The sequence below is a fragment of the Phycodurus eques genome, chromosome 8 (genome assembly GCF_024500275.1).
Source record: "Phycodurus eques isolate BA_2022a chromosome 8, UOR_Pequ_1.1, whole genome shotgun sequence".
Lineage (NCBI taxonomy): Eukaryota > Metazoa > Chordata > Actinopteri > Syngnathiformes > Syngnathidae > Phycodurus > Phycodurus eques.
In genome coordinates this window covers 6933468-6947017 of record NC_084532.1, presented here as the reverse complement: position 1 = coordinate 6947017, position 13550 = coordinate 6933468, and the positions used below count along the sequence as shown (strand labels likewise).

General features: G+C 39.8%; 1 protein-coding gene across 12 annotated transcripts in view; it reads left to right on the top strand.

The window, feature by feature from the left end:
* The window catches only part of LOC133406791 (discs large homolog 1-like protein), a 116203-nt gene that overhangs the window by 50336 nt on the left and 52317 nt on the right, over nt 1–13550 (top strand). The window contains exon 1 of one of the 12 annotated variants that reach the window (XM_061684716.1): nt 11890–12091. The exons of the other annotated variants lie outside the window; for them this stretch is intronic. Within the exon in view, the coding sequence (XP_061540700.1) occupies nt 12032–12091 (60 nt within the window). The 5' untranslated portion in view covers nt 11890–12031. Of the gene's footprint in view, nt 1–11889; nt 12092–13550 lie in introns of those variants that run through there. 12 annotated transcript variants of the gene reach the window in all.

The following is a 13550-nucleotide window of genomic DNA, read 5'->3' as shown; positions in this document are numbered from 1 at the left end:
CTTCTACATCCTCTTCTCGCTGGCAGCAGCTCCTTATGTTCTTCTCCAAGAGGAGTGCCTTCAGTGACTGTATTACGTCTAGCCAGGTAACATATGTCACATACTCTTTGTGAGTGTGAATAGCGCTTGAGGGATGGTACGTATCAGAGTGGGAAGTCTGTAATCTAAGATGGACTTTTGTGTTGGACGTGTGTGTGTGTGTTGTTAGTATGACTAGCCTTTGAGCCTTTTTCATAACACAGCAGCAGACAGGGTTCAAAGTCAGGTTTGAAGCTTCTCTGTTGTTAAAATATTTGATAATAAGACACAGAGCGCTGCTGCGTTGCCATGGCAAAGTTATTCATTCTGTCATTTATTTTAACAATCCATTGGCATAAGATGGTAAACCAAAATTAAAATATATCATATATATAATGATAGTGAGTGTTTGACCTAATTAGACGGATCTAAATCTACATCTTTCAAAATATAAAAGGTAGTCGGGTTCAAAGTTCAGCTCTTCCTATGTATACTATAGTAGCAATATTTAATACATTTTCCTTACTGCTAACACATCGCATGCACAAAATAACTTAGACTTTATGTCAATGGAAGCCTATGCTATCACACTAAGAATGGGTGAAGGCAGATAAAACGGACCGTCGGGACCGAACGTGTCCAAAAATATGTTCCATTTGTCACTTAAAAATGCCGTTGACAAAGTCTGTTAGTTCCAGAATTGGCCGCTGTTGTTGCCTGGTGCTGTGGCGCAATGCATTAAGAGAATGGGATTGACATATTTCCAGATCACAGAAATACAATATGTCTACATCCCAACCATAGGACTTGCCTCCCGTGCCTATGTGGTGGTCATGTTGAATGTGGTACATTTGCGGGCCATGGTGATGATGGTTCTATCTATTGTCTGTTGTGCATAGAGCACTCCACAGAGAGAGGCGGCGGTGTTAACTCAAAGGAATACAAAAAGTCTCTGAAGTCTGGAACATGCTATTTTCGGCACAGTAACAGTTTTTTTTTTTTTTTTTGTCAAACCATTCGTCTATAGCAACAGATTTGGACCTAGAAAGTACATTAATTCCTCGCAGCTCATGAAAGCGACCCGCCTCGACTTGCCAATACGACAACGTATTTATTAACTTGTTTAGAATGTTTTTTTTTTTTTTTTTTTTTTTTTTTTTTCTTGGAAGATGCAAGCCCTTACTATTTCCATCCATGCATTTTCAATGCTGCTTTTCTTGTCCAGAGTCACAGGAAATCTGGAACTGTGGTCTAATCACCTGTCACCAGCACATACACGAAAATACGGACTCACACAGATTCACACTTACACCTTCATCGTAATTAGATTTATATTGCTCAATTAACATACTGAACATGTTTTTGGACTGTGGAAGGAAGGTATTAAGGAAAAATCCATGTTATGTAAAAAATAGAAACATCGTAAGACAGCAGTGCTTAGCAGGTGCACCCTTGTATTGCAGTACCATCTTCATAAAGTCATAAAACAATTTTGGGGCCACGGTAGGTGCCTTACACAAACTCAAGTATTGCATCAATGTACCTGTAAGACAGTCTGAGCACCCTTTTATCTCCAATCCATGTACACAAAAAACAGAACCCTTTTAAGTCGACAGCTTTATTTTTTTTGGATGGTTGTTTGGGGCTCTGTCAGGTTAATTTTAATGTTTTGTATTTATCTAGTTTGCCTTACACTCTGAAATGCATATGTCCTGAATTCGAGGCCCATGCTGATGCATTGGACTATTGTAATTGACCAATTTTGGGAACCGCCCATACTCTCTACCCAGCAGTGTCCTCAAATTGTTTGAACAAATTGAAACTTCGATCATTCACTGTATATAGACTATGGTCAACAAAACAGTTGTGTTTGTGTAAGCTGCTGGCATCATACTAAACCAATTAAAAACATTTCTGAACACTGAAATTAATGTAGATTAATGGATGGTGTACTTGCACTTATGAGGATGCCTGCCGCTTAATAGCTCAGCCCATGGAAAAAGTTAACCTATCTGCTTTCCATTAATCACTGGCTCGGGTTTGCAAGGTGTTCCCAGCACGTATGACTGCAGATGTCCAGTTGTGCTCATAGGTTTACATTCCCTGGCAGAATTTGTGAAATATAGTTTTTTTTTAATATGACTGATGACTGAACAACAACCATCATGAACAACTGTGTGTTTTCTAATTTACTAAATAAAAGTAGGGCCGTGAATTTCAAAATAAGAGCAAGTACATTTAAAAAAAAAAGTATTACGTGTTCAAATAACGTGCTTAACTTCAGAAAAATTATTTGAAAAAAACTAACAAAATACAGGTAATACTTCATGTTTTGATCGTATGAGTAGAAGCAAAATCAGGCATTGTAAAAATGCATTATACATAGGTAGAAGGGTTTTTCAGAATTTTGAGGTCAACTTTGGGGATTCGTATTATACATGGGTTTAAAATTACGGTATGTGTTTATTTGTAAATTTGGAAGGTAGACATTTATTGCTCTCTCCCCCCTTTCAGAATTGTATTTAATCTTGCTTGGACTTGGACTTCTAATTGCACCTCCCTCCTACTTTGCTGACATGTTAGTTTGATTGTCTTTTGATGGAAACAATCAGCAGTGAATAATGTGGCCTTACAACCTCTCCAACTTCCAATAACTGTGTATTGCCCAAATGCAAAGTGGCAAAAGTACTTACACTGTGTTTTAAGTTTAAGTTCAGATACAAAAAAAAAGACTTGAAAGTAAAAAGTAGTCAAACTAATTCAACTAATTCTCATATCTTAAAGTAAAAGTAGAAACGTACTTTGAAATATACAAAATTGAAAAGTAAAAACAATTTTTACTGTAAACTATAAACCGTACCCGCTGTGATAATGCTCGAAAAGTGCACACAAAATAAAACCTCCTTTTGTTAACTTGTATTGTGCTCTTTTTGAGAACAAAAACAAATCACATTAGATGTCGCTTGGCAGTTATTTTATTTATTTATTTATTTATTTCAGCGGTGGCACGTGGACGACTGGTTAGAGCTTCAGCCTCACAGTTCTGAGGAGCGGGGTTCAATCCCCGGTCCCGCCTGTGTGGAGTTTGCATGTTCTCCCCGTGCCTGCGTGAGTTTTCTCCGGGCACTCCGGTTTCCTCCCACATCCCAAAAACAATGCATTAATTGGGGACTCTAAATTGCCCGTAGGTGTGAATGTGAGTGCGAATGTTGTTGTGTTGAAAGTTTTTTTTCATTTTCTCATATACGCATGTATAATGCGCACTATTGACTTTTGACAAATTTTTTGGGGCAAAAATGCGCATTATACACAAGAAATTACGGTAACTCACAATTGTGCTGAATGGCCTCTGATGGAATGACGGCGCTCAGTACTTCGTGGGAGGGCCAACTCACGCCACAAAGTATACGCCCCAACCTACATGCGTCATTGGGTTAGTTTGTTGCCCTGCTTAAAAAATCAGGGTAAATGAGATTGTGAAAAACAGTTTAATGATTTTTCTCAACAATTGAGTATTAATTTGTTGGCAGTCTTTAGCCGTGTTTATTTTTAAACATATTTAATGTTTTAAGGGGAAAAAAGACACAAATGATTGTATACCACCACAGGGGATTTGAAATAAAACAACCAAAATATGAGGTAAGTGTCGACTTTCATCTTTAGTAGAGAAGATGGATGGATGGCTGGATAAGTATTTTTCACTTTGGAGTTACTGCCATTTTGCAGAGTTCCTCCATTTTCAGCAGCTCAAAAGCATGAAAAGCCTCTGAAGTAAGCCTGATGTCTGGAGTCCAGAACCTCCCGAATAACCTATACAATTAAAGCTGAGAGTCTATGTTTCCGTCATTTCAAATCTATTGTTTGTGGTAGTGTACAAAGGAAAATCATAAAAACACCTTCATTGACCTAACTCTATGTGGTTATCTTTAGAGTGGTACATTTGTATTTTTATAAATCTTCACACTTTCCCCGAGATTCTTCACCTCCTACAAGCCTACTTGCATACTTGGAGAAAATACAGTGCATAGCAAAGCAGCGATGCTGTGGTACAGAAGTGTGAAAAAATCGATGCTATGGGCTTCCAAACAACCACATTTTTGTCAAGTAATAAAATAACAAAATTTGAACTACTCAACAAAATCCTGAGGATTCATTTATTTAAAAAATTAACACTCCTTTTACAAAATTTCAATAGTATTTTTTATGATTAATGCAGTGTTCATATCGACCTATTGCATTTTGCTGTAAGAACCAGACTCTTATCTGACTTGACATTCACATCAAGACAAATGTACATTTTGGAAAAAACTTGACCATTAAAAGCAATGACTTGAGCATTAATATTTAAGACATGCTTGACATTCTCAATGCATCATGTCTGATAGTCTTCGTTAATCCTAATAACATCTTGGCAGTAGTTGCGGCTACAGGAGCTGTCTGAAAATTAGGGTTGCACGATATTAGAAAAAAAATTACATTGCGGTTTTCTTTAACTCTGTGATATATATTATGATGTTAAAAAATACAGGTTAACAGACACATAACGTGAAAACCAGCAGACATTTTCCGTCTCTAGAAGTAGTAGAAGTATAAAATCGTTTCTATGAAGACTACCTGTATTTAAATGCACAGTAGTATTGAGCAATAGTTTAGCGAGACTTGAAATCATTTCTTTTCATGCCCAGTTATACTTCAGTCATTAGCACATTCCTCACACTATTCATTTGTTTTTAATCAATGTTTTAATATATGCATTAATATTTGTATATTTGAGTACATTAGTTTAAGCAAAGCGTGTTGTATACACCTGAGGTTTTGTCCCTTCAATAATGCCGTGGCTCTCCCCCCCAAGTGTAGACTGTTGCAACGTGCATTTGTTTGTCACATTCTGATGAAGGATACAGTAAATGCAGGCGTGTAATTGTTTCCAGTGTCCTCTTTAATACTTATCATGCACAAAAATAAGTATATAACACTGTGGGCTGCTCCATGTGTTGTTCGATCGGTTTTTGATACTAACCTTTTAGCATGTCTAACCAGGTCCCTCTGCTGATCACTTATTAATATTACAATTGATTGACTGTATATAAATACACCAACATTGCCCAGGACTCTGCGCACACGTACATTGCAATGCAAAATATCAGTTGTTTACACGAGTGGTCAGTGGATACATCTATAGAACATGTTTACAACCTGGAACACCATTGCCCTTATTAAGCTTGCCATTATTGTAGGTGGCATCAACTGTTGTCATGGTGATGGTGTTGCAGTGATCACCAAGCAGAGCATAACATGAGTTAAAGAGAAACCCCAAAAAAGTAACATCTAAAGGGCTTTAAATACCCACTGAAATCACTTACTTGTGCACAGATGTATAACTACACAGTGGCTTGAGTTGCAGTACATATGAGTTTTTGTATTGAAAATGCATGGGGTGTTGCAACATCTTCAGTGTGTGGGATGATGCTTTCACATCAGTTCACTCTTCCCCCTCACACACGCAGACCCACTATCCACTCTCTCCACTTGTCTCCCTCCATCCTCTTCTCTGTCTATGCTGACATAATCAGCACACATAAGATGACAATGAGCAATCATTTCATTGACCTCTGTCTAATGAGTATTACCACAATATAGTGTAAGTGCACAACAAAGTTCTGCTATACAAATGTAATTAATTAGTATTGGGTCTTCCTGTGTAGCTGTTCTCACAGTGCTTCTGTGGGTTCTCTCCATGTACCCTGCTTTCCCGAAAGGCCACAGACATGTATCTAAAGTCACTAAATTGCCAGTAGGTATGAATATGAGTCCAAATGGTCATCTACTGTATCTGGGGGCTGTTTATCCATCACTGTTTTCAACTGAAAAACAGTGTGTATGCTGAAATCATCTGCACATTGCACATGCGTGTGTTAAAACAACAATGACCGACTTCTACAATCCCAAAATGGAAAATGAACCATGAAAGACTGTCTCGACAATAAACATTTTAGATCATTTGATAAATCGCGCCACGCATACAGTAATAACCAGGTTCTCCAGATACCATCTAAATTCTGTGTGACCGCTAGAGTCTGTGAGCAACATAGAGGATGACTGTGTTTTGTTGGGATTAAATACTTTTGTGCATGTACAATTATCTTTTTTTGTGGAAAAACTAAAAGGTGTGTTGGATTAAATAATCGAATATCTCCTTTGTGCATATGTCTACTATTTGGAAGGTGTGTCTTATCAGAATCAGAATCATATTTATTCGCCAAGTATGACAAAGACAAAAGACAAAACACTAGCTGAAAACAAGAGGGTTAAAGTAAATAATTTTATACCTAGAGCAATGACACATCAGAATCAGAATCATCTTTATTTGCCAAGTATGTCAAAGACACACAAGGAATTTGTCACCGGTAGTTGGAGCCGCTCTAGTATGACAACAGACAGTCAATTGACAGAGAATACCTTTGAGACACAAAGACACGAAAAAAAACAGTCACTGAGCAATAAAAGATTACCAGTAATTTGGCAATGCTGGTACATTTGTTTTTATGTATTTATTTATTTATTTATTTGACAATGTGCAAAAAGATGCAGAGTCCTCCAGAAATGAGAGAAGTTTGAAATGACTAATAGAACAATAGTCCGGTGTAATGACCATTGTGCAAAGGGCGCAGAGACTTCAGGAATTGTGTGCAGTTTAAAGTGACGAGTAGTGCGATAATCTGGAACAATGTCGATTGTGCAAATGTTGTAGATGCTACTCAGGCACATGAGTGGCCAGTATTGGTCAACAACAGATATGCAAATAGTCCAGCGTGGCGAAACTATTACAGTGAGTGCACGAGTAATGTATAATTGTCCCGACAGAGATGTGACAATAAACTTAATACAAAATTGGCTGCATGTTTCAATGGAATTGTAAGTTTAAGAAATTAATGACAAGGGGGAATAAGCTGTTGGAATGTCTACTTGTTTAAGTTTGCATTGATCGGTAGCGCCTCCTTGAGGGAAGGAGCTGGAAGGGATGGTGACCAGGATGTGGCGGGTCCTGGAGGATTTTGCATGCTCTTGTCTTAGTTCTGGCAGCGTGCAAGTCCTCAAGGGTGGGTAGGGGGTACCGACAATATTTTCAGCAGTTTTGATTGTCGGTTGCAGTCGGAGTTTGTCCTTTTTTGTAGCAGCACCAAACCAGACTGTGATGGAAGAACACAGGACTGATTCGATGACTGCTGTGTAGAACTGCCACAGCAGCTCCCGTGGTAGGCCGTGGCTCGTCAGAAGCCACAGAAAGTACATCCTCTGCTGGACCTTTTTGAGGATGGAGTTGATGTTGATCTCCCACTTCATGTCCTGAGAGACTATAATTCCCAGGAACTTGAAGGTCTTGACGGTTGGCACAGGGGAGTTGGACAGCGTGAGGGGCAGCTGTGGCGAAGGATGCCTCCTGAAGTCCATGATCATCTCTACAGTCTTGAGCGTATTTAGCTCCAGCCGCTCTACTTCTTGTCGATACGCAGACTTGTCACAGTCTTTGATGAGGCCGATGACTGTGGTGTCACAACCAATTTCAGGAGTTTGACAGCCGTGTGCGTTGAGGTGCAGTTGTTCGTGTAGAGAGAAGAGCAGTGGAGAGAGGACACAACCTTGGTGCGCCCCGGTGCTGGTTATCTTGGCAGTATGTGGGTTGAGATGAGGGCTGGCACATTGCATGAGACAGATCCACCCTTAAAAAGAGCTCATTCCACCATGGCAAGAAATATGCTGTAAAGATACATCTATATTTCTTGGTCTTCAGGGTATTTTTGCAAAAGCATAACTGGGAACTTGTTTGAATTTTGAAAAAAAAAAGAATAATAATAATAATTAATAATAATTCAATTATACAGTATTTGTAATATTAAAGTGCAGGAAGTAAACATACTGTATCACACAAGTAATTTTACTAATTGTAATTGAAGATTTTTGTTGTTTCTTTGCTTATTTTACACTATCCTTACGCTATCCTCATTTCATGGCAACATACAATGTCTGCCTCATTCTACTATACTAATTTCATATAACCCTTGCCCGTTTACCTTCTAGCAATATTTTAGTGTTGGCTTCATTTAACACTGTGTTATCAACTGCCTATTCTTCTTGCTCATCTGCCTCTCCTGACTGAGCAGCTAGCCTGCAGCACTGGCAGCACTTTACACTGTGGACCTGTACATGCACCAACACACCATACCAGGCTTTCTCTCATCTCAACCACCCTTATCTCTCTGCTCCCTTTACGTGGGTGCTTCTTTATAATGTCCCTTATCGAGCTTTCGCTCTAGCATTTTACTTGGAGCAAATTGTGCCATATATTAGCTGACACTATAGATTTGAACCTGAAAGCAATTACTGGTTTATGTAATCAACTGGCGTACAAATCAGCAAGCCACGTTTATATTCTTAAATTCCAGCTGTAGATTGCCAAAGGTAGGAAGTAACTTTACACAGTAATATAATTTACGCATTCTGTACCTGAACTGTAAGTAGTCTAGCGTTTATGGGATTGGTAAGAATTGTGCTCAATTTAGAAGGAAACAATGGAAGTTGGAAGTGGCCCCTGAATCACTTCCGGGTTATCGTAATTTTAAATTACAGCGTTATAAATCAAGATATTTGATATATATGAGGGGCACCACGTCATATTTTTACAAGTTTAACTTGAGGAAAAATGTCGACAAACCTTTATAATCAGTCTCTTATCGGAAGGTAGCTACAGCTTAGAAACTTTGAGTTCTAGACTTTCTAGAAGTTTAGTTCCGAACCCAAACACACACACAATCAATGCAAGTGGTGAATTTTATAGAAAATTTTATAATAAAAAGGGGTTTCTTCAGGATAAAACACAGAAAAACACAAAACAAACAAGGTACAGATGAACATTGGCGAAGGAAGGGATTTATGACGTGAGATGAGCAGAATGGGCGTGTAGTGAATGCGTAAAGCTGAGGACTCCTCTGTCTCATTAATATAAACCCAAATATGCACTAATCCGTACTTTTAGTATACCGCAATGTTGGATTTACGTGTCTGGAACACGTTTGAGGCAGGTGAGTCAGGCTCCCGAGTGTTCGGCCGGTCCGGTCCACACCAGGAACAGGTGGATTCGACGGAACGGAGGAAAAAAGGGAGGAGAACCAGGAGGCCAACGAGTTCTCAGGCAGGACGTCTCTCGGGTGTCTCTGTTTGCCAGACGTTCGGAGCGGACGCCTTGTGTCCACCTCCGTTCCCTCAGACTGAGTTCGGGCCCCCAAGCAGGGTGGCTCGGAGCGCTTGCAGGAAGCTGCGGCCGGGGATCAGTGCCAGGCAGCCGTGATTCACTAAGCGTCGGCATGGCAAAGCAAATATCTGTGTCTTGTTGAAGATAGTTTATTGCGTTGATCCGTTTAGAGTCTGAGTATGACTCTGGAGTTAATGTCTACCTCGGCGGGAAGCGGCGGTAGTGCTGGGGTGCCGGGTGGCATCTTTTGCGTGACATGTCCGCTACAGTAGCATCAATAGAAAAAAAATCTATAGCTTTCAACACTCTAATTTCCAATACTATACTAAGCATAGCTTAAATGAAACTGATTTTATGTAGCTAGAGAAAGAGGGATTCACATGTTAATTCTTCATTACATTTTCTGCTTCAATAGTTTTAGCTAACTATAAGTCTATATAAGCAAGTCTATAAGCATAGCTTAAATGAAACGTGATTTTATGTAGCTAGAGACAGAGGGATTCACAAGTTAATTTTTCATTACATTTTCTGCTTCAGTATTTTTAGCTGACTATAAGTCAGTATTGGAAAAATAAGTTATAATACAACATTATGTAAATGTTTCTTTAATTCAGGGGAAAATGAAATACAATAACAAGTCAAGATTGAAATCTTTACCAGTCTCCATTTGTTACCTATGCTACTCAATATTTACAACATATACTTTTTCATACTTTTTAAATCACTTTGTAAGTATGCTCATCAGAATGTTAGCTACCAGGTCACAGTTTAATAACGTGTGAATATGCTCTTCAATTGATTGAAATAACCTTTACCTGGTTGCTGCAAGATCTAGATCTAGCAGATATACATGTACAGACACATTCTTGAACGTAAATAGGTCAACTTTTGTGTATTCCAGCTGTCCCAGATTGCCATGTTTTGCTTTTAAAAGAAGAACAAAAAGGGTGATCGCACTGGTCTCCACCAATCACAGCTCAGAACTCATCATACTCTTACACACTGGCTGTGAGCTCTATTCCTGGTTTCCGATCGATTAGTCATGCCTGGCTGCTGTCATGTGTAGAAGACCAGGGAAGCCTCTAATTGGGCAGTCCGGGAAGAGAGAGAGTGCACAAGAGTTTTCGAGATGGGGACAGAGACTTAAACAAGCGGGAGGGAGTACAGATATGAGAGCAGCTAAGAGGAAAGAATTGTCCATAGATGTGCGTTAATGTGAAGTTTTTAATATCAAGGCAAGATGACAAGCAAAGATATTTTTTATTCTTTCTGACTACAATTTTCCTGGTGTTAAATCTTTAACAGGACAAGATATGAGTGTTTAACTATGGGTTCCCATCTCCCCTTCTGGAATATAAATTGACAACATCGCCAATGGAGTGACTGGGATTTCAGAAACATAGCTGGAGTATGTTTTAACAACATACTGACGTTGGATGATAAGCATCACCATAAGCAGAGAAGGATAACTGGTGGACAGCCTATTTGTGGAAATTCAAAGAAAAATCTTCCTTTGGAGTGCAGGACCTGACTTGAACTGTTTTTGTCCATTCAGTCCGAAACCAAAGACTGAAAGGAAGCTAAACCCCTCCAAGGTTCCTTCTGCTTTTCATCGTATATATCAGAAATTTTGATCTTATTACTTCTGATGTTGTAACTCAAACACACTCAAAGACAATGCTTTGGTTTTTAGGAGTTCAGTTCATGCTGTTGTCAAAGCAGCAGACATGGAAAAAGTCCCCACAAATGATCTTAATGTACTGAGACTGGAAATCCAGTCCAATATTGCAGATTTTGGTTGTTCTTTAATGGTCTGACCGAGGTTATATGGACACAAGTGATTCTGAAGAGCTACTGTGTTTTATCCCTGTAAAGGCAATGATGTAGTGGGACGGAGAGAAGTCAAAGAAGTCAGGACTACCTCTTACTGTATGTTGTGTTTAAGTATATGTAGCCGCAGCTATGACTACTTACTTCCACAGCCATGAATTCTGTTGTAGCCCTAAAAAGCCCAGCAGTGGCTCTTCTAAGGGGAAATCTGGCAAAGGGAAGTGCAAGTCCAGCAAGAGCCACAATTTCTCGAAGCATAGCCAGAAATTACTGAAAGTACAGACAACTCAATTACAGCGGTCCCCCCTACATTCACCAAAGCACAATTCTCCTTTGCCAAAACAAGAATGTCATTCGCCCAAACATCTTCTTCCTTCACCTTCTCCTAGCTATTACCATATAGCCCCACCATCTCCATGTCATCAACTAGCGCCACACTTACAGAACTATCAACTCTCTCCACGATCACAAAATCATCTACTGCACTCAGCAAGCAACCTGCAGATCTACACCTCGCCAAGCCATCACCAGCTGCAGCATCTTTCTCCAAACCAGCAACAGTTTCACCTTCCAGCCTCACCTGGTCGCCCACTCTCCTCGCCATCATCACATCAACTCTATCACCACCATCAGCCGCAGCCGGCACAGAACCATTCAAACACTCACAATTCCTTGTTCCAGCAGTACCAACATCATTATCCTACTCCTCTGCCCCACTCCTCACAGTCCCTTTCTATCCATCCATTTCACTCGCCACAGATACCGCTGTGTTCAGCACTGCGTGGTTATGGGTGGAGTACCTTGCCCACACACCTGGCCAACAGACGCTCTCGAGGAAATTTCCCAAACTTGAGAGACACCGTGACAAAAATTCCCACAAACAGCAAAACCAAAGGAAAAGCCGGGACCCGACCATGGCCCAATGATTCCTATATGTGGAATTTACGCTGCATGGAACCATCCTCACACATACAAATACAAGCTCATGTGCAGGTAGGTCGCATTAGTAACAAGTATTCTCCATGGATTATATGCTATTCCATTTTTAATTTTAGGCCACATGTGGCTCCGTTGGCAGAGCGGGTTGTCCAGTGACCAAAGGGTCACAGGTTTGAATCCTGGCTCCGACTGTCTGTATGTCGAAGTGTCCTTGAGCAAGACACTGAACCCTAATTTGCTCCCAGTGGGCCTGGCAAGGGGCTTGCACGGCAGCAGACACCCATTGGTTTATGAATATGTGGGTGAATGTGAGGCTTTGTAAAGCGCTTTGGGCACTGTAATCGTGTCGATAAAGCGCTATATAAGTGCAGACCATTTACCATTTATAATATTGTCAATTTTTTTTATTATACCTGTTCTTAGATGTTACTATTCCAAAAACCTTAACACCTTCTCAAAATGTGATTAATTAATGACATTTTTGACAAAAGGAGTGAGGAGTTGTAAAACTGTAATGTACTAATTTCAGCGTAAGGTATAGCAATTAGGCTTTGTGCTTTCAGCTACGTACTTGCATTTTGGAAAGAAATTAAATCAAGTCGGTATACATGATGATCATCTATGTCATATACGTCAGTTGTCATAGATTCTATGAAAACTGACGTATATGTAGTCAATGCAGTAATTGTAATTAGTCCTTCATTGTATTAATATAAATGGAAATATGGAGTAAAGAAAAGGAAATGCTCCATGGTAGAACAGAGCGTATATTGTTTGTTTTATTACTGAAACATCCTTATTAGTGTAATAGTTAAAGAACGGTATTAATTTTGATGCTGTATGACGTACCATGACAACACAGAATCAACATGCTGTTCAATCGCAGATTGTGTTACCAAGCCAACGAGAAAGTAGTTGTTATCATCTTTGTCCAACTGCCCAGTGTGCACAGAAAGGCGTCCTTCTCCACACAAACTGAATCATTCATCTCTATTAACAGTGTCATATTCCATTTTGGCTCGGTGGGTTCTGGGAATTTGATTTTAGCAGATTTTTTACGTGAACTGATTTTGAAAACATGCACGGATCTCCACATTAAGTGTAATTTAGCAACTTGGTGATCAATGCTTTTCCTGTCTTTGAGGTCATTTGTCTGCTCATTTGTCTGCTTCATACTCACCTTTTCCCCGAGTTTGTGAGCAAAATTCGGACTTGGGAAATGCACACCCATCCCCATAGCTCCGCCCCTAGTTCTCATGGAAATGAAAGCCATGCGCATGTTGACACTCCCCGCAGTAGAGAGCAAGGGGAGCCATTTCTCTTTCGCGTGAGACAGAACTGCCCTCCAAAACCAGTCAATTTCAGACTGGTAAAAGAAAGTTCAGGATTTGAATGTCCGCTCCAGCCTACCTGTGTGGACTGTGAACTTTGCATGTTCTCTCGTGCTGTTGTGGGTTTTCCCCGGGTACTCCATCTTCGTCTTCCTCCACATAGAAAGTATGCATGTTAGGTT